The following is a 22070-nucleotide window of genomic DNA, read 5'->3' as shown; positions in this document are numbered from 1 at the left end:
ATGTTTTTGCATTAATCAGAAATCTAAGATAAACATACTTGTTTTCCTTCAGATTTTTAGATGCATTGCATGCAAGGTTTCAAATATCAATGTGTGTGAATTTAGCATTATAACAAGAAACTGGACAGACTCGATGAACAGCTGGTTTTGTTTCGCAATGAACTGACCGGACAATCTCGACAGCAGTCGGTATTATCATGTTTAGAACATAAGCAAGTTTACAAACGAGAGGAGGCTATTCAGCTCATCTTGCTCGTTTGGTTTGATTAGATGCAATTAATCTCTAAATCTCTTAAAGGAATAGTACATCAAACACGTTCTCCAGTTTTACAATATACCCCCGGTACTCTGTTTGTTTATCCGTACACCTTTAAGAACCCGGTTACATCCAATACAATATGGTAATTGGGTGGGAAGTTGGGCGGTACAGAGAATAGCAGCTGGGAGCTATTTGTAACACGTGACTGAAGAAGCTTGGTGTTTCATTTTCTCGCTGCAGCAGCCATCATCTCCTCACTTAATTCAAATCCATTCTGCAAAAAAAATAAAAGTAAGAAGCGGAAAAACCCGGACTGGTCATGGACAGTCACAGGAATAACCCAAGCGAGTAATTTTTTTGCTTCCCTTTACTATTTTCCTCCCCTAATAGAATCAGGTAAAGTAAAACGCTGTTTATTTTGTATTATGTTATATAAATGTTTGTTGTTTTCGCTTTTTAAGTAAAGTGTGTACTTCTTTAAGAATCGGATTCGTTTTGTACCAAAAGCAGTGAGAAACTAACAGGGTCGGAGAGATGAAAACCATGTGAAAATTGTATCGGTGCTTGTGTAGAATACTCTGCAAAACCAGTACGCGCGCTGTACCGTTTTAAAGAAAACATTATTTACGTCTCGTAAAAAAAGTATAATGTTTTTATTCATGGTCATAACTTTTAAAAGCATTTGGAATTTATCTTTGTAGAACCGTGCGTTAAAAAAAATGTTATTTTAGTACTTTTGCTTTGGACTGGTTTGGTGCTTCCTTAGTGGGGCAGTGGTGTGTTTGCAGCCGAGGTAAAGACAGCTTAACTATATACGTGATGTACGTAACACGAAGCTTCATAAACTACGATATGGTTTTCGCCTATACCGAGCGCCGTGTGCAATTGTGCGTGAACTACGTCTTGCGTGGTGTGTTTGTGGTTTGTGTTTAAGTGTTTGAAATCCGCTTATTGTTTGCAGTTTGTCGTTTCGCACTTTTTGTTATGAAAAAACAGACGTATCGAATTACAACGCTACATCTTGCTTAACAAAATCGGGCTTTGTTTAAAACTAAAGCAACATTCAAACCAATACACACATTAACCTGTTCCTACAATTACTTTAGTTTGTGTTATTATTCCGCTGGTAACAACAAACAGCACGGCGTAACACATTTATTGGCCTTCATGACCTAACGTTGTAGGATACTGCATTAGCTACATTGTGTCAATTCAGTTTATATATTTTTTCAGTTGCAGTACATCTTGTATTCTTAGTGCTGCAATGGGCATCACAGTTAAACTTTAATATTTCGATGGTGGGTGCATTTGGGTCCTGTCTGATTCTGTACTGTTACAATAGTGTTTTACTTTAACTGCTAAAATGTGCCTGGCTTGCATATTGACCGTAAGTTTAAGTATTTTAATCAAGGCGGTGTGCGCATAATTTAACTGATGGATGTAAACAGTATTAGTACGACTCCCAAAGGACACAAACTCCCAAATGGCTTCACGGATCAATGCAAACTTTAATATTGAAAAAGGACATTTAGACAGTATTACCTGCATGCTAGAACAAATTAAGAGAACGGATGCACGTATCTGAAGAATCCTTTCTAAGCTTCGGTTTAACAAAATACATCCATATAATAACTGGAATTAAGTATGGTTTGCTTGTTTAATACAGTCTGGCTGGAATATGTAGTTGAGATACTACACGTAAACTTTCTATACTAGTTTAAATATCCCCTGTAGAGACCACAAATAAGGTAAAGATTGCTGGGGATCTACCCGGTGACACTCCTGAGTCCCGTTTTAAAGATGAATTATATCCGCTACAGACTGGCTTCAGTGATATATATAGTCTGGGTGTGAGGCTCAGTGTTTATTTTGAGCCCTTGGCCGCTGGCATTCTCTCCCCCTGCCTTGTCTCTTGTCTGCTATAAATAGCTTGTATTGAAGGCGCGACTGCCAAGGGTCGCACTGTGGGGAGGCATTTAACACGGCAGCTATAAGTGATAATATATTTCTGATGCAAGAAACGAGAACCTATCCAAACATTGTGGACAGTGAGAAGGCGGGGTATGATCCACTAGGAGGCAGTATTTTCTCATCTCGTTTAATTTGCTCTTTCTGAAATGTAGTTTGATAAGAACCAGTTTTTTTTTAAAAATAAAAATCGTGTTTATTTATATATTATAAACAGTAAATAAAGGCGATGGGGTAGTGTGTGTTGCATGTTTTTAGATGTTTCTTTAAATTACCCGATATCTGTTGGTTGTCAGGCTTCCACTGATCTCATTCCTGTAGCTTGATCTGTAACCACCTTCTTCCCTATTTACACCCCAGTGCTCTGTGTTGCGAAGTTACTTTAGAACAGTAATGCACATACTTGCAACTTTCACTCAGTGCCAGAATTGACCTAATCGCTGTATTAACTTATTGACCAGCCACATTCTTGTGTGTGTGTGTTTTAAAAACAAAATCCCCTGAATGCATGAGCTACTGTATGGCTTGGAGTACAGAACTGACTTAACATGTTCTTGGCTTAGTTATTGTGCTCACCCTCTGCTTTTGGGCAGATCTCTCATGTACTGTACTTCTAAAATTGTATTAAATAACCCCTTCAGTCACTGAGAGTAATTGTGCCATGTGAAGTTCCCCATCTATTTATACCCCCCCAATTTGACCTGACACTTGTGTATTTTTGCGGTCACTGTAGCATTTGGCAGTACCCTCCCACTTCAGATGTATGGTTTCACTCATCAGGTTTCAACAGCTCCTGTGCTGCAGAGATGTAGTGCCATTCATTGAAGCTGCGAGGATGTCGTGCCATCCCTTAATCTTCAAATGTCTGAGGAGTTGGGATTAGGGAGGGAATTGCCTGGATTAATCTAGCAGCGTGCTACTCCAAACACGGCAAACTCTTCTAATCCATGTGGGTGATCGGCTAATCCTGGAGCTTCATTGATAGTCAGTTTCTCAAGTGTTTTGGCTTTGCAGAATACTGGTATAACAATATAAATATGCATCTAAATGTGTAAATGATTCTTAATAGAAAAATACGAAGCTGTTCAATTCAGGAAGCGAATGTTAAACTATAGCCAATGTTTTTGACTCTTGCCTCAAAGTGTATTTTTTAAATCTTTGTGACAAATATTACTTTTGAAAGTTTTTGCCCAAGGGAATGAGTGGTAGCCATGGTATTTGACTAAATATGTATTTCTGGGTGTGTGTCACGCTATTCATTTGAAAGCGAGCCAACCATTGGAATCTGAAGTGTACACGCAGAACTGAGCAAGGTGCAGATTGAGGGTAGGGAATGTGAGGCTTGTAGTGAGAAAATGAACACCCTCCTACCTGATCACCTGCGATTGGCATGTGGAAATGTAACCTGTCACGGCAATAAATGAACCTGATAACAGTTTGAAATAATTTTAGAGTTAAGTTCCCTTTTACATTCAGGCCATTTTCAAGGTTGGCATTGTCAGTAGTGTGTTCTAAATATGCACTATGAGCATTGAAGCTGTCGCAGCCAAAGAGGTTTAAACTAGAATGTAATTCTTTCTGTCCTCCTTTTGTTGTATACACATGAATAATGAATTTTGCTCTAACCTCGAACCCAACTTGATTCCTGTCTGCTCTGAAAAGTGAGTCCTTAAGATTGAACTGAGTAAGCCCTCTACTGGGTTTGATTTAAAGGGAAACATGATATGTACGTTGTCAAGGACTGTCAAACAGACACATTCTTCTCATGTTTAAGAGTCCTCGCTTTTGTTTTAGTGGCTTCACATAGCTTGAACCTGCAAGCACTAAGATTCTGTAGTGGTTTAATTGTACCACACAAGGAAATGATTATAACTTTTGAAGGTGATTCCTTTTCATTCAGATCTGCGCTTTAGGAGGAGAGATTTGGGAGAAGGGTTGCCAAAACTAAATGTCAGTATTGCTTTACCATGAGCTCAAATTATTATTTTATATATGCTGGCCTGTGAAGTAGTTAAACTTTCATCTACCTTGCTTGCAGGATACGATTTGCTTTATTTGTTTTTTTTTTTAAACAGAGCCAGTCAGGCTTGCTTAATGCTACCCAAATTAACCTACATATTAGGAAAAGATTTTTGGGTTTGTTTGCAAATGATTGTCATAGGTACACAGTTGGAGGGAGGGGGTGGAATAAGAATTTTGTGGCCTGTGTTGCACAGCGAGTTTTAGCCACAAATGGGGTTGCTTCATACCTGATCAGTTGACCTAAATAGCTAGGTACAGTATGTGTCTTCATTTGTGATGCATGCTGTTTTCAAAATGTGCTTCTAAATTCTACTGTGAAGTGTTGGAGAACTAAAAATGGTATGGTTCTATAAATTTAAATCTCGGGTTAAGTTAGTTAAATGTAATTTGACATGTTCAGCAGGCTTCTGTGTGTTGGATGTAGCAGGTTTCTGGCTGGAGTGCTGCGTCATTGAATTGGCCCTGCAGCTGTTAACTGTTTTAAGTCTCTCAGAAAACCTGACTCCAATGTGTCTGTGGTTTCCTAGAGTTTGCAATGTCATGCTGACTCCCTGCTCCACTGCATACATCCTTGAAGCACATTCTGTGCTGCATTGCTCTGATAAATAGGACCCAAGGTTAAATAAAGTTGTTATGAACTGACCAGGATTCTGTAATTGAGTATTTGTTTATTTACTGAAGACCGCACTAAAATGAACTGGGGGGGGGGGGGGGGGGAGAGGTGGGGGGAAGCAGCACAAGGCAATGGTTTGTTTTATGATTTTTGAACTGATTGGTAGCTTCTATAGAACGTGACATTTAATTTATGGTGTGGATGAAGTTTGTCCAGTATGTGGGCAAAGTCTTGTTGGCTGACGGTGTAATTTCAGGACGCTCGTATGTATGTTTCACACAGACTTTTGACACTTTGCTCACGAAGTATAGCAGGACCTCCTGTCTTGTCCGCTGAACCCCTGTGTCTCTAGTGCCTGGTGTGGTTGTTTTGTTTTTAGAAGCAGTTTTCACTGTACTAAGTCCTGCTACTTTTTCCAAGTTGCTGCAGTTGACTACAGGACTATTTGCTCAGCTATCTGTCAGACTTGCTGCATCATGTCCTCAAATGCTACTTGTAGAAAGATTTACGGTCAGGAGCTTTTCAAATTGTGCTGTGCATTTACTTGGTAAAGTGCTCTGCGTGTACATACACTACAACGTGTGTGTGTTAACCTTTTATTCACCTTCAGGGAGGCTTATTTGTTACTCCAAACTGTTAGCATATTTCTAGATTTTTTTAAACAGATCTCTGTATACTTGGGCAGGGCTCTGGTGACAGTTGCGGTGTCTGTAGAGGTTGTTTTTTTATTATAGAAGGTCTGCTCTTCCAGGAATTGTGTGTGGAGGAAGGGTGTACTCTTTGTCTCTGTTGCATGCTCTGCAGCAGATCACTGGTATTGCTGCTGGTTGTCTTCAGATAGCAAGCTCCTAGCTGTATGATTTAAATGTGCAGACATGAAGCCAGGGCAAGGATACACTATTGTTTTAAGATCAGTCTCTTGAGTTCTGCATCAAGTTCTGACCCCTCTATGTGCCTTAAGGACAAGTAATGATTTAGTGTGTGTGTGGTTGTTTTTTTTGCTTTGCTGGAGGGTCTTGTTCATGCACTACAGTACTTTATTTGCGTTTTGGGGTTTTGCCCAATAACTTTGCCTTTTGAACTATTTCTCTTAAAGCCCCAGACAGTGAGAGTCCTATTTAAACTGAGAAGTGCACATGGGGTTATGCAGAATTGGTTTTGGGAGGTTGCTGATGGGATTCTCAGTTGCGTGATGGATTAATTTGCGAGTGTGCCAGCGTGACCATCTGTCAGCGCTGTATGAACACTGTTCATTCAAATATCCATGCAGCCGTCTGACACATGCAGACTCTGCTAATAGATGCAGAGAGGCATTCAAGATGATGATCCCACGTGGTGGAGGGGTCACTTCCTCTGTACCTTGAGGATTGAGTGTCTCAAACTGCTGTTGGAAGGCGCTGCTTGGGCTTAATCAAGGCAACATTGCATATAATTGAGTTAAAGGATTATGACAAGGTCTCCTCTATAGAAAAAAACATATTGGCCTCGCATTTAACTTGTCAGATGAGTTAATTTTTAGGAGATGCATGTGGGCCCGAGCAAGCATCTGAAGTCCCGGGGGGGGGGCTTATCCATTTCTAGTGAACATTTCCAAACAGTAGCTCCAAGTCTTATGCAGCACCTGTGAGAAGCAAAGTATGGTATGTAAGTAGCTCTTCACCCATAGACTTACATAATTGGTGTTTTAACGCGGCTTGCTGGTTGAACTAGCTTATTGTTGTGACTGATCTAGGATAGTCTCCTTTTCCCAGATGTCAACTGAACAAGTGTGAATTGATGTTGGAAGAAGTAACTGAATTGACCTCCTAAGGTACTTATTTTTACTAGAGGTGTTGGTGATGGCTCTTCAATAGTGTAAAGGAATCCAAGGTGGTGTTCATGATGTGGGAGGCTGGTATCGATATTGAACCTGTGTTTTGAGTAGCGCTGTACTTTAATGTTTCCCTTCTGTGTATCACTTTCCAAACTGGCTTTTTAAAAATAAATGCAGTTGCTTTTAGGTACTGCAGTGGTAGCTGCTACACAACCCGATCTTTGTAACCTGTGTTTATACTGAGGAACTGCAGTGGCGTTCCTCCCAATATATGAACACTTTGCTCTTAGTGCAGGGGTTCACTTGGTGGCTCTACAAACCTTTTTCTGTATTTTGCTTTTAACTCAAACCTGCATAGTTTTCCATATTGAGTTTTTATTTGTAAAACTTGCACAAATACCTAGTACAGACATGCATTGTCTGAATCGCTATCCTTGCTGTGCACATTTTGTACCAGCAAGTAATGGCTGTTGTGCTGTTGATTGTCTCGTGCACAACTCAAAGGGCGACAATGGCAAGTCGAGTTAATGGGGTGTTTGATGCAGTTCTTTACTAACACTTGGCTCTTTAATTTATCCTGCTCTACAGTAACACCTAACCATCCTAACTTGATTTATAGACAAGGCTGGTGGATTTTGATAAATGCTGTGGTAGATTTTTATTTACATTTTACTTTGTGGCATTGAAATCTGACTAAAAATATGCTGTGGTTTGTACAGGGGAGTACAGTACATTCTTGGCCTGTCTAGCTAGCACGAAGAAACTGGACCTGTCAAACTCAAACTTCATTTGGAGCTGGATTGCTTGCTGTCTTATTCCGTACGAATGGGACCCCAGTGGCTTTGCGTCTGTAAACCTGGAGCCCCGTGCAGGCCAGAGGCCTCTGCTGTCCTGCCGCTCTGGGGTTGAAGGGGGGAAATGTCACTTAATGACGGCTTTAAGAGGCACTGGTATAAAACACCACTGAATTTGTTGAAGTGGTACAGCTGGTTCTTCTATTAAACCACAGTGACTCCTTCCTTCTGAGCAGTTTTTTGGGTAGGAGGGGGAAGTTCTCCAAGATTATTTATTCTGAAAGCCAGTTTGGCTGGTTAACTCCCCTGCTGCTTCAGCGGTTTTTGCAACGAGTTATAACGAGAAATAGAATGGTTTCCACAGCAGTTGAATAATTGGTGCCAAGCTGCAATGTGTTTGTGGTCTAATATTGAATCTGGTGTATGTCTACAATATACAAAACAAGACTGGTTCATGCATCACAAGAGCAGCTTTTGCGAATGTTGGTCTAGGGGCGAGGAGTGGGATGCTTAAATTGGCACAGTGAAGTCTCCACTACTCTTCCACAAGAATTGGGTCTGATGTACAGGGTTTTGTGGCAGCCCTGCTATAGTACGATATAAAATTGATTTGGACCAAGGTAGCGGAAGCTTTTGCTCACTTGACCTGGTATACCCAATCTTTTGCCTATGATCCGATTTCATGCCAAAGGGAGACCAGCAAATACTAGAAATTGCTGCCAGCCTTGGAAGTGCTTCGGAATGACCTCCCTCGTATCGATTCCACATTCTAAACGCCATGCAGGGAGCTCAGAATGTGCCACCCTGCTGATGGCAAACAGACAGAGGCATTGCGGCCGCTTCAAGCATCTGGTGAGATGATGTAATGCTCGGGTTGTGGTCAGGTTTGTGTGTTTGGTATTTCAGAGACTGCACACTTAGCCAGTCTATTACATTTTAAATACTAGCGCAGTGGAAATTTACCTAATCTTAATGGATTTAATATCCAGCATTTAATAGATTTATAACTTAATTAAATATTGTATTCATACAGAATTAGGCAAGCAGTCAACTCCTTATATGTACTTTGTTTAAACTGGGCTTATTTGAGCACATCTTAACATGCTGCATCATGTGATGGCAGAGCACTCCCTGTTAATACTTTAGGCATGTAGGGTGAATCTGGAAATAGATTAGTCATAGCTATTTCACAACAGGAACATGATGCATGTTGTAATCTCAACCTGTTCAGGGCACGAAGGTATGCTGTACAGTGATACTCAGTTTAAATCACAAGTATCAACTGCTTCATGTCTGTGTGAGAGTCAAAGGTTAGAAGCACTTTTTTTTAAATGGTTACACTTTTAGTAATCCTACCTTTTTTTTATTTCATCAGATTACCTAACCAGGTACAATTTTATACTCTGCAGCCATAGTTCTATTGCTTGTAAAGACTTGTCATTTTATTCTTGCATGTACCACTTGAAATGTATTTGCTTACGATTGTAAGTCGCCCTGGATAAGGGTGTCTGCTAAGAAATAAATAATAAAAAAATAATTGTTTTCTATGGCAGGTTAATTTATAGGCACTAGGTTACTTAAGCATTGTACATCAGTCAACAGCGAAACGGATACAAATAGTCTGCCATCTTGTCACCCAAATGATCCTTCATGGTTTTAAACCTCCATGCTTTTTTATTTCTTTGCTAGTTCAGTAACCACAAATGTGACAGAACTTCTCACACGCAACATTCCATGGCCTGCACCTTCCTCTGCAGACATTCTGATGTGAATCAAGGGGGTATTGTTTAAGTGGTAGATTTTTCCTTCTAACTGGTGGTTCATGGTTGAGTCCTCTTGCAAAAACATCCAATGACATGAGAATTCTTTAAATAAATCTGGGGAATTTCAAACTTGGAAATATTAACCCAATGTTAACACCTTCAGCTTCAATAATGCTTGTTCTGTAGTGTGCTAAGCAATGGAAATTGAAAGCATAGTGGATCAAGGGGTAAACAGGGCTTTGTAATGGGACCCTTTTGTTTAACTTGAATGCTGTGGCCAGGCTTTCTTGCTGCTTAAACCCATTCTATTATAAGTGGTGAGACGAGCATACCTGCTGGCTTGTTCTTGCTTAGGGAGGGGGATTTTGTGCTTCGGTTGTACAGCTTTTGCATAAAGCAGCTTCCATCTTTGCCAAAAAAATCCATCCATGGAAATTAATGCCAATCCAAATAGCGCAGTTATCAAAGTTTGAGTCCTGTAGACTTTAGTTCTGGAAACACATGTATTAAACACACAGGCTCTCATTTAATTGACTACATATGAATAATTACTCTGTGGCTAAATGAATAATTTTAGAAGCAGTTAGCTTTTTTTATTGCTACATTTAATAACTTGACATCCGTTATGTTTTTGTCGCTTCTTGCAAAAGAGTGAAACTTCTCTCCTACAACAGTTTTGTATTGCCACAACAAGGCTGTGAAAGTGTTGCGGTATACTTTGAATTGCTCAAAAGTAATTGGCAGAGCAATGTTTTAAAGTGCATGATTAAGTCGTGTTCCTGGATTTAAGGCGCATGGACTGTAAGAATGAATCTGTAAACCGGGCAGTGCTGTAGTGTTTCAGTCTAGCAGTATTCTGGAGGTCACTTTTAAGATGTTCTGTTGAGGCTTAGCTGAAGTTCTGTTAGGCATGCAGCACTGGATCTGCCTGTTGCAACTGTAATTCTAATTTAGGCTGTTTCTCCGGATTGTTGTAACCTTTTTCTTTTGGTGTAACACAGGAACCATTCAGATCCATTTTCAGTCCGAGCACAACGGAAGCTTTACCCTGGCAGGAGACAGGGCATGGTTTAGATTGCGCAGCGTCCAATTGGGACTACAACATGAAACACTGGCACTAGTGTTCCCTTCCAGACTTCTTACCAGCGGGAAGGAAACAAATTAACCTGAACTGCTGTCTGCTTTTTGGATACGTTTTTTACAAAGTGCTTCTCATTGGGAGGTCAGATTGATTTAAGATCCTGTCTAGCAGTTAAACTTTTGGATTCTGTTTTCTGCTGTTCAAATGGAAACCACCACTTCTCTCTTTCCATTAAATCTGCAACTACAGATCCCTATGGGTTGCAGTCTGCTAGATTAAGGGCTTGGTGATACAGTACTCTATTCTTAAGCAATTTACTTTCAACTGTCTGCAGGCTTGCACTAAAACTAAACATTAGTGACCTTAACCTGACCCCAACTGATTGAGACTTGCTGGGCAGTGTTGCCAAGGAGAGAGGAGTCATTGAACCTGTCTAGTCAGTGGGTGAGTTTCAGTAAGTGTAGTTTAGATTTTTGTTCTTGGTGCAAACCGCTTTCTATAGTAGTGCGAGGGAGGGGGAACAGTCAAGGACTATGGAAGTGTAAACTGGGATGCTTTATCTAGTTGACCAGCTGTGTCTGAAACTGCACTAGAGCAAATCATTTTGACTCTGCAACATTTCAGTAAAAGCTTCCTTTGCTAGACAGATGGTGCATAGTTTGTGGTCTCTGAAGCTGGGGGAGGGTGTGCTATTTAAGGATAAAATGAAGCGCTATAATTTTGTCATTTGGCCTTTTCATAATCATTGCCTTGTATTTAATTGCCCACTGCAAATAAAGTTGCATCAAAATAGATTTGTGAAACATTTTTATTGTAATCTGTCTTTGTCAAGGAACACAGCAATTTAATCCTCAACATTTGTCATCTCTTAATGTGTTTTAACTGGCCTTTTCTAAAGATAACCTCATAATGGTTTTGTCAATTGTTGTTCGGGGAAACGTGTTTTATTTTTATCAGACAGCTTGCATTCTGCCGAAGTATTTCAAGTTAATACTTCAGCTATTGTCTTGGTTCCGTGCAGAACGAGACCTTTTTAAAAGGCAGTGTTGGTATAGAGTGGAAGCTTTGGAACTGCTTTTAGAATCCAACCTGTCCCAGAAGTTTCAGACATTCTCTGTATAAAATGTAACCAGACTTCTATGCTTGTAGCCACTGCCTAATAACTGGTCATTTTTAAGCCTTACTTCCTGTTAGGCAGTAATAAGTACTGTTCATTTCTTTCTGGCTGTGTAAAATAAGTGACTTGCATACAAGTAAGGAGAAACAAGCTCCACCAAGTTAAGTGCACATCTTCTGTGATGGAGTAGAGAGCATTTGAACACATGGCTAATTTTAAAAACGGTGCAGTCTTAAGAATACACTGACTGCTGCTTTTACTTTAATGCTTCTGTTCCTTGAATTAACGGAAGAACCACTGAACTCATTTAAATACCCCCCCACCCTTTGAACTGTGCTGGTGTCTGGTATGCATTTAAGCGAATCCTTTTGTGGAGGGCGTTGATTTAGTGTGATAACCAGAACTGGTGCATTTGAACCAACTGCAGTGAGTTAAGGCTGGAGGAATGTGTGGCTGCCAGGAAGGTTCAGTAGCCTGTTGGTAACCCAAAATGCCATGTTCTGCCTGACTTAGAATCTAGATCACTTTAGACTGTGGTGGGAAAGTTGCGAGATGGGAGAAGTTTAAATTCGTGTTCAGAGATTGGTTTTGCTATTCTTAAATTGCTGATCCTGCATACTTGCCTGATCACTTTCTCATGTTCAGATTATTCAAAATGCCACAAAGACTTCACACATACTTTTGTTGCATTGACTTGACTTGACTTTTGGTACGATTCTGAGTGAATTAACATCCAATTCCTTACCTTTTTTTTTTAAGGCATTTTTTGGTCTTGCTCCATTTTATATCTCGCTGAATTCTCCCATAAATCCCTGGCCCTACACTACACTCACAGCACGGCAGTTGCTGTGACTTGAACAGTTTAAAATGCATACCAAGGTGAAAGGACATTCTCGTACCTCGTCTTGGGAATTCCCTGCCAGCGTTAGTCAGAACAGGGTCTGTTCCTGTTTTTAAATCTCGTTTTGAGAACCTATGTGGTTTTGAAAATGTATTTCCTGGTACGATGCCTGAAGGTTACACATTGTTTTCTTTTTAAAGAGCTGACCTAACAAATGTTTTAATATTGCTCAGCTAAAATGTGTTCAGTGCTTTGAGAGGAGCTGGTCATGAAAGGCGCTGTATAAGTGCAATGTTTTCCTTATTCCTGAGCAACTTTGGTGCCCAATGATTCCCATTTACTTTTAAATGGGCAGTGTTGCATGCAGTTTTATGATGTGTCAGTCGCTTATTGGTCACATTTTTTTGTAGGCCTTTCCTTGTCTTGGTAAATCTGTGTGACAGGAATATGGCACTGGAAACACAGTTGAACCCTGATCCACGATGTGACGCGCTCCTGTCTTGTCTTGAGTGTGCACTGCAGGAATGTCCTTGTTTTACTAGAATTCAGTCTCGAGTTGTGCACTACAAGCTCCTCCTGGGCTGTATCTGCCTCTGGAAACTAAGCAACTGTCCTGTTTTCTACAGCAGTTGTGAATGTCTGTCTCTTTTTTGGTTTCTTTCCAGCTTGTTTTGTAAGAATAGTGTGTCAGAAAAGGACCTGTTCTGAAGGAGGTTATTTCAGACAGGTAAGACCATGCTTTGTGCAGGTGGTCCCTTCTGCCAGTGAAAGGCTGTCCTGTGTTTTGAACTTTTGGGTACCTGTGTGCAGAAAGAACTTTTCCTTTTGCAAGCAACAAGAGAGCAGACGAATCTATCTTTCAGCTAAGGTATGGTAAACAATCTGGATCGGTAGAAAGGTGATCGCTTCAAAACCGGTGCTGCTGAGGTCATTTCAGTGCAGAAGCATTTGCTCTGTACAGATTAGTGCAGGAAATTTAGTTTTTGATCTGAAGTAGGTCATAAACATTGTATGCTTTTAATCTCCAACTTGCTAACGCTCCCTGTTTTTTTTTCCCCAAAGCTTAAGATATTTTAGATCCTAGTTAAGTGACTGAAATACACCGGTATTGGAGACTTCTAGCAGCGAATGCGTTCAGCTGCTGTGCTTGCAGAGGCTTGCCTGTCTGAATAATGACACGTGAAATGCTGACGTTTCTTGGCTTGTACCCCTTTGGAATGCCAGCCGACCTTTGCCAGTTATGGTTTCCTTCAAAAGGACGCAGCTGATCCCCCTCCCCTTTGTTTCCGGCCAGACATTAATATTGCTTTTCCTGTTCTCTTCAGACTAGACAAGGCCTTTTTAAAGGAAATGGTTGTGTGTGTTCTGAACCCGAATTCTTAAAGTGAACTAAAGCAATCCAGGTGCTGCATTGATGGCTGTCAAGCATCTTGTTTTCTTGTTTTACCTGTAGTAACCTTTTAATAATCCACCCCACTACTGTATAGGGTATAAAACATGCTTTTTTTTTTTTGGTGGCATTTTATCTTGTGAACCTAGGTTGGAATTCCAATGACATACATTTTGATTAATTGATAGTTAAGAGCATTTTATTGTACATCTAGTCCTGGTTTGGGGAATAGGGTAAAGGTTGGCTGTCTAATAATTAACTAGCTTTTTTTTTTTTTTTTTTCCTACAGTCTCTAGGTGATATTGACTGGCACCCACTTTGACCCAGTCTCCTTACAACTTGCTGACAACCACCAACCGATTTGGAGGATAAGGTGGTGGAGGCGGAGTTACTGGTTTTTATAGAGGACAAGTGGGCAACTTGAACATGGGGCAGAAAGTTCCAGGAGGGATAAAGACAGTAGATATGAGGGACCCGGCTTTCAGACCTCTCAAACTTGAGCTGCAGGCTCTTGATTACAGCAAGCCGGCACGATTGGACATGCTGTTAGACATGCCGCCTGTTCCTCACGCGGTGCAGATACTGCACTCGTGGAACAACGATGACCGCTCCTTAAACATCTTCGTAAAAGAGGAGAACCAGTTAATATTTCACCGGCATCCGGTGGCACAGAGCACAGATGGGATCAGAGGTAAAGTAGGATACACCAGAGGACTTCACGTGTGGGAGATCTGCTGGGCAATGCGACAAAGAGGCACGCATGCGGTAGTGGGAGTTGCAACGTCGGAAGCTCCTTTGCATTCGGTAGGATACACGGCACTAGTTGGGAATAACCATGAATCCTGGGGCTGGGATCTCGGGAGGAACAAACTGTGCCACGACGGCAAGAATCAACCAAGTAAAACGTACCCAGCGTTTCTGGAACCCGACGAGACTTTCATTGTACCAGATTCCTTGTTGGTGGTGTTGGATATGGACGAGGGGACGCTCAGTTTTATTGTGGACGGACAATATTTAGGAGTTGCTTTTGCGGGACTGAAGGGTAAAAAACTCCACCCTGTAGTTAGTGCTGTCTGGGGACACTGTGAAATCCGAATTCGATACATAAATGGACTTGATCGTAAGTATTTCAGAGCATTGTTTAAACTGAATTGTTTGTGAATACATTTCCGGGGGTGGGGTGGTTATTCCATCTCCTAGCCAGGGCCTGCATTACACCAGATGGAAGTACAAACTGTAACACTAAAGTAAACTCCAACACTGTTTCCACTTGTATGGGAGACCTTTTATACTGTTCCACTCAAGTGTGGCGTTTTATACTGTACGTTTTCTCCAGTGCATGCTGCAGGTATCAGATAGCTTCTGATTTTAGATTACTGTATTAAATCTGAGGATCCTTTACTGAAAGGAACTACTAACCAAACTGCTGACCTTGGGCACACGGGTTGCTCATCATGGGGTGGGGCTTTGTGGTCTGTCTGGTGCAGCTGTGCTTGGGTTGAAATTGTAACCAGTTTTGCTGAAGTCTGTTGCCATGCCCACACACACACACACACACTCTGTGGTCCCCCTGCCCATAGTCTTTCAAGGGCTGAAGTGGCTAAATGGAACTTTAAGAGCACTGGATTACCAGTGTATGATGCTCTGGCTAATTCAGTTTCATCATGATATGTGCAGTAGAAAAAGCAGATTTAAATTTCAGAAGATAATTAGTGTTTAAGCAAATGCACTGCATTTTAAAATCCTACTTGTAGACTTTCAAGCATTAAAGGTATGTTTTAAATGGCTTGCAAAGCATTTAAAAAAAAAAAAAAAAGCATAAACCTGGCATACAGCTTTAAATGAGTTTGAAATTCTACTTGATATTGGGTAAGGGCTGTGACTGGTTGTGAAATGGATTGCATTGTCAGCCTGACATGGTGACCCTTCACGTGGGTCAGATTAACAGTGTTAGTCTGTGGTTGCTGTGCAGCACTCCCTGTTCAGAGGCCAGTGTTCCTGTCCCTACGGTACATTCTGGAACTAAGAACGATTCTCTGAAATGACAACATTTGCGAGTTGGCAGTAGGTGGACTGGGGGGAGGACATGCTAGTTTTAGGGAATATGTGCACTTTGACCCAGGTATTTCACAATAGTGTGGTAGTTGCCCCTGAAATGTTTTTTTTATTGTGGCAAAGTTCTGGTCCTTGTTTGATCAGGTCTGTTGTACTTGATCCCTTTTCATGCTGTGCTGTAATTGAGGCTTTGTCTGGAGGGGAGAAGCTTGTACAGCTTGGAATGGTGTTTTGAGAGAATTGTGTTCATATTTGTGCATACACCACTATCCAAAGCACTTCTTGGTGTTTTCTAAACAGTGCATTTTAAAATTGAAGTTCAACTTTTGTAGTTTGTTTAGAAGCATTGAAATTGCGTTGGCTTCACACCACCAGTTAAGTACAAATATTGGAGTGCAATGAAAACTGTACTTTTTTTTTTTTTTTTTAAATACCAGAAAGAACAGAATCCAAAATTTGACTTTGCTTTTGGAACATTTTGGTTCATCAACCTATGTCTCATGTTAAAGATTTTATTGTCTGTTTTGAACATGTTAAACACTTGCTATATTGATGGTTTCCAAATATATATTGTTCTGATGTAGTCTAGTTTATTGGCTGGGGAGGGCTGAAGAGACTTTGTGCCATTTGGCTTTTTATTTTATTTATTTATTTATTTTTATTTATTTTAACAATATTGATTGCCGATTCTGGGAAAGCTGGAGCCTTTGCTTGTCCCACTATTCAAACCCAAAGCATTAGAAAATACCATGGTATCTACCTTGAAGGAAAGCTGGTACAGTAAGTGGAACATCAAGCTTTGAGCATCTTCTGTCTATGAAACCCTTTGATAGTTTAACTGATATGCCGTTAACTTCATGCATGGTCAAACCATTTTAATGCATTGCTCCAGCTTTTGAATATTCTGTTCTGTTCAATGCAAGTGCCAAACCGGAAGCATTTGATATGTGCTGGAAATTACAAATGAAATGCTGCTTCTAAATGAGATTTGGCAGTGACTAGAGTTCTGATATATTGAACAAATGTAATTTGCTCTCTTGGGTAATCCAAATGTCTTTTCAAAGACATGCCTACTTTTAGTGGCTTTCGAAATGTAGATATTGGGCCTCGCACGCTGTGTGTTGATATAACTTGACAAGACACCTTTTCTCTTGGGCTGCAAAGGTTTGAGCAAAGCAATATTACAATAGATGCCTTCTGTTTACACAATGTGTTGGTGTAGAAGATAACTGGCATTTAATGAATATTTACCAAGTTTATTTACAACCCCCAGAGCTCAATAAATAATTAACCTTGACCGGCGCTACTGATGAGAATTATTCATGGCAAAGTGCTTGTCTGGTGTGGTGCTGCGTTGTTTGAAGTTTTCTAACCCGTATTGATACTGCAGTATATTCCAGTCAGATATGTGTGTGTTGATCTAAAATGTACATTGTTTGTTTGGAGTTTTTCTGAAGCAGAGAGAAGGGGGGTGATTGAGCTGAATTTTACTTGGCTTGGATTACCTCAGAACCGCCGATTTTGCCAGGCAACCTTTGGAAAAGGGTTATCACTGCTACAGTTACAAAACAAGCCTGAAGGCCTTCATTGTTTACGTAGTGCAGCACTGAGTGAGAGTTCTGATCCCTGGCAGGCATCCCTCATGAAGGTTGACCACACAGTACTTCTCAAGGCTGTGAACCCACTGTAATGCTGCCTGCAACAGTCATTGATGCACTTTTGTTGGAGAGGACTAGGCTGTAGTACTGTGTAGAGCCATGATTATTCCACAAGTGGCCTAATACCTGTACTCAGAGTAGAAGTACTGAACATTTGAAACAATGCATCTATTAATTAGTTTGGCAGACAAGTAATCGCCAACAATTCTGATTTCAACCAGAACGAACTGAGCACCTGTTGAACTACTGTTTTGAGACTCTCTCAAAATATCAAAGCACGTGTAATGCCCACTTGCTTGTAATCTGTATTTGTACGCCTCAGGATATATTGCACTGAAATTATTTATTTTACTTGCCTGATCATCCCAACCCCTTGATTTTCATGTCTTGTACTTGAGCATCGGTTCTCTAGTGCAGTACAAGGTCTGTGTATCAGATTCATCTTGTACTGTCAAAATTGAGTAATGTGACACTGCTTCAAGGGACTAATGCCAGAAACGCTGGCTTTGCTCTCCATATTGCGGTTTGTAAGGAAACTGCATTAGACTTGACAGCCAAGGGCTAATTGTCTAGTCCCCACAACAGTGTCCTATTAAATCTTAGTCACTCTTATGACATATACATCCTGGCTTCCAAGACACTGTGATGTGGTAAGTTCAAGCCTGTCACTATGTAGTAGGATCAGATGCATCATGAACTCTTGGCTGGCTGGTGAATTTTATCCACACATCTCCCTACTTAAGGGTGTTTGAAAGCCTAACAAAGGCTTATTGTATCTGGTAAGTGGCCAGATGTTTGACGTTCACTGATCAAAGTTGCAAACAGATGGACAGTTACTATCCGTTACACTGTAGTGATGCTGTATTCCTTTCTTGCCACTTGCACTGTTCCACTGGTAGGCTGAATTTCCTGCAATAACAGGAAGGCCTAACTTGCTAGCAACTTTTTTTTACAGTAAACGTACCTGATTTACGTTTAGGCTGTTAAATAATCTCGGGGGTGGGGGGAATACGTTGACTGGAATTGCAATGGTATGGTACAGTACATTCAGGATACAGGTGTTTTCATATTTAGATGCAGTAGAAACAGTAAACCCACATGATTGTTCAGCTGCATGAGATTGGAGCTTGGCTGCAGAAAGGTCTGTCTTGGTCCACTGGCAGATGTTCTGTTTACTTCCATGGGTGATGTGCACATATCCAGATGACTCTCCCATCATGAACAAAGTGGATGATGCATAGCCTTAGTCTTTTGAAACAGCCACTGGCACCTTTTTTGGGAGGCGGGGTGTAGAGCAGGTCTGTCCAATCACAGTCCTGGAGGGCCCTTCCACTTGGTTTAACATAAATGATAAACGGATCATTCAGCTATGCAAAGTGACGGTGATTCTTTTGGCCATAGCTGTACAAAATGGGATTTACAAAAGGAACCCACCTTTTCTGTGCATAAATTAACTCGCCTGGAAAGACCACTCCCAAAGTGGTGCCATTCTCTATTAAACCTGCTTTATCTGAAGCACGACCTTTGTACTTTCTGATTCTTATCTTAGTAAATGCTGGGAGCTTACATCACTGCTTTCAGTTGAAAGCTTTGACATTTTGCTTGCCTGGAGCATCCTCCTTCTAGTCTGGTGGAGTGTTGTGTGTGTGTATATTGATTCAGGCAGGGTAGTTTTAAGTGCTGGGTATAGATCTAGGCATTGTGAAATGCCGCTATTTTAAATTTGAAAGGGTTTGAATGATTTGCAGCCTGATTTCTTGTATTATGAACCCATTAATTGTTATACTTTTTTTAAAAAAAGAAGTACTCTCCATGACACGAAGTATAGACTACTACCGATCAAACTACCAACTATGCTTCTCTCCCATGGTTACTTAGCCCAACCCTGCATTGAGAGAACAGCTCATAGGTTGTACCGAGTTTGCTGCTTTATTAGTAAACCATTAGCCTTTTTGTGTTTAACCTCACCCTTGCTCTCTCTGTTCTTGCAGCTGAACCACTGCCGCTGATGGACCTCTCTCGTCGTTCGGTGCGGGTCGCCCTAGGGAAGGAACGCTTGAATGAAATCCATGCACTCCCCTTGCCAGCATCCCTTAAGAACTATCTACTCTACCAATGATTGGCGTGCCTGCGGTAGAACCAACTGGACTGTGCGGGAGACGGGAACCAGAAGCCGCTGTCCCTCGACGATTTGCTTGTCTGTTAACCAGATCCATGTTGACTTCACTCAACCCCCCCCCCCCCCCCCCCCCCACCTCTTCAGCCTATTATATTTGCCGATTGGACAGTCGTTGCCACAAACCCCCCTTCGCACTGCTACTGTTCCTTGTCTTCATGTATTTCTTAATTATTACAATCCTTGTGCTGGCTTTTTGTTGTCGCTTGCGTCAAACCTATGGATTTTTTTTTTAAACAAATTTGGGCTCAACGGTTAACTGCTGTGGAGCCTGAAAACAGAACTGTGATGGCATCCATGTCTGTTTGTAACTGAGAAATGGGTTACTAAGATTCCAGTTTGTGGGAGGGGGGGTACATTTTATCACCTTTTTTAAATGGGGCTGCTTTTATTTGGGGTGTCATTTTACAATCCAGTGAGAAACCAGAGGGACTGTTGGCAATGTGTTTTTGTGGATTCCAGTCAGTGAGTAGTTGGTTAGTGTCTATAGATATGGTTCATCCTGGCGTTGCATTTGAAACTCAATATTCCTTGTAGCGCCTGCTATTTTTAATGGTCCTTTCAAACCTCTTGATTCATTCTCGAGTGGTAGGGTTTCCTCCCAGTTTTAAAACCAGGTACGTTAGCCGATTTTTTTGAGGTTTTGGAAAGTATACTAATCCTGCAAGTTTGGTTTTATTTTTTTGAACACATGGTCTAGTTCCAGAAAGTTGCTTTGCCAAATAGTTCTGCTTATTTTTATTGCTTTGTTGCGTGGAACTCAAATATTGCCCCATTTGGAAGCTATGTGGCTTCTCTTTATTAGAACAGCTAGTGCAGATATACTGGAGTTGAGGAATTTCTTCCAGGTTTTATGAAACTCTGTCTAATTCTAGGGGCATGAACACCAATGGAAAGCCTGGAAAAGGAGCTACTCTAAGTGAATATTGTCTTGCCCTGTGAGCTCATTAGGTCACCTACAGAGCAATGTTGGCTCTTGCAATATGCAAGCTCTATTTAAGGGGAAGGAGGTTGTATTGGCTAGTTAAACAAATTGCATTCTGGGAGTTGAGATGCCTCGGAAGTAGTCCCATGATTCTGGTATGCTGCAGGGCTCTTCAGTGCTTAGCTTTGTATTGGAATGCAAGTTATTTCGTTATGGTGCCTGTGTGGTAGACACTACAACTGACTCATCAATCAGGAATCCTTCTGCCCGATCTTAAGAATTTTAAAAATAAATCAAGCACACTTGGATGGTCTATCTGAACACTTCAACAAATTAAATTTGCTACCGAAATTTGTTTTTAACTGTGCCTGTAAGGAGGTGCAAGGTTTTTAATTTTGGCACAAAAGGATTTAAAAGGTCTATGTATGTCAAGCTGCTGTAGAGTGGGGAGTTTGATACCCCTTTCTGCAAGGGTCCAGACTGGTTCAACGACAAGAGATTTTGATAAGACTATTGGGTCCAAAAACCAACTTATTTTATTACTGTCCTGCAGACCTTTTAATTGGCTGTGCCGGTTTCCCAGGGAACAGGTGAGAAGTTGCACAGATGATCCTGTGTCTGTATCCTTGTTGTATTGTCACCACTGTGAATCCTCCATGTTTGTCCGGTTGCTAAGCTTGTACACAGTCCTGATTTTCCAGTTCCATACTCTGTCGTTTTCCAGGCCTGTACAGTTGGAGCTTTTTAATTTCCTTTTTATTCTATGTTGTAGATAATGTTTGTAACTGTCTAATAAAGTTTATTATAAATTAACACTGGACTCTGTCAATGAAATGGAAATATATTGATCCAATGGAAGCCTTTTTATTATGGGTTAGGGGATGGTCAGAATGGGTTGGTCCTAATCTACAGAGTATTCTGAGCCTACATTTGAAGTGGAGAGGTTATGGATCCCCCAAATCCTATTCTGAAATGGGGATGCGTAATTAATGCAAAGCTGGAGTACTGTAAGGTGTTGGTTTAATGAACTCCTACACTGGTTTTGTGCTAGACTTGAGCAGACCTTCCATGTTAACTTGACCTTTTTTTTTAATTTTTTTTTTTACTTTATATATAAAGTATTTTGCAGAATATTCTACTTAAGGAAATGGTAGACAGTAAATGTGTGTTGTATCAGTGTACAATTCTTTAAATAACCAATTGAGGTGTTTTAAGTTGCTCAAGCAATGACTGCTACGTTGCGAATAGTAAAGTTGCAAACTAATTGATTTTTTTTCTATTTGAGTTCTGATCCTAAAATCTGTGTGTACAAGCCGTTCATGCGTTGTTGTATATTGAGATGGAAGGTGCTATAATGCTTTGCAGATGACTGCAGCAGAAGGTATTTAACAATTCTGGAATGTACGGTATTGTGTAAGAGCAACATTGGGACATGTTCTGAAAGAACTTTTGCAATATTAACACTTTGTTTAAGCTGTGCGTGAGGTTGCAGATCGGTTTAATTTCTCATCACTCCACACAAATGGTAGCATTGTGTTGACTCATACCAAATTACTGCTGTGTAATCCCATTACAGGCAGTATTGAAAACCCCTT

The 22070-nt window shown here is 40.8% G+C and overlaps 1 protein-coding gene across 1 annotated transcript; it reads left to right on the top strand.

Moving 5' to 3' along the window:
• The first annotated feature begins 417 nt into the window (after positions 1–417).
• LOC117431937 (SPRY domain-containing SOCS box protein 1) lies at positions 418–21288 on the top strand. The gene is made up of 3 exons (XM_034053226.3): positions 418–655; positions 13958–14781; positions 19366–21288. The coding sequence occupies exons 2-3, from the start codon at positions 14088–14090 to the stop codon at positions 19491–19493; spliced, it is 822 nt and encodes a 273-aa protein (XP_033909117.1). The 5' UTR covers positions 418–655; positions 13958–14087; the 3' UTR covers positions 19494–21288.
• The last annotated feature ends 782 nt before the right edge of the window (positions 21289–22070 follow it).

The sequence above is a fragment of the Acipenser ruthenus genome, chromosome 27 (genome assembly GCF_902713425.1).
Source record: "Acipenser ruthenus chromosome 27, fAciRut3.2 maternal haplotype, whole genome shotgun sequence".
In the NCBI taxonomy this organism is placed as follows: Eukaryota; Metazoa; Chordata; class Actinopteri; order Acipenseriformes; family Acipenseridae; genus Acipenser; species Acipenser ruthenus.
This window is presented reverse-complemented; position numbering and strand designations above follow the sequence as displayed.

Bases quoted from the DNA above. Each gene is read 5' to 3' on its own strand.
- LOC117431937 (XM_034053226.3), top strand. From the start codon at position 14,088: ATGGGGCAGAAAGTTCCAGGAGGGATAAAGACAGTAGATATGAGGGAC. The intron at 14,782-19,365 runs GTAAGTATTTCA...CTGTTCTTGCAG, and splicing joins ATACATAAATGGACTTGATC to CTGAACCACTGCCGCTGATG.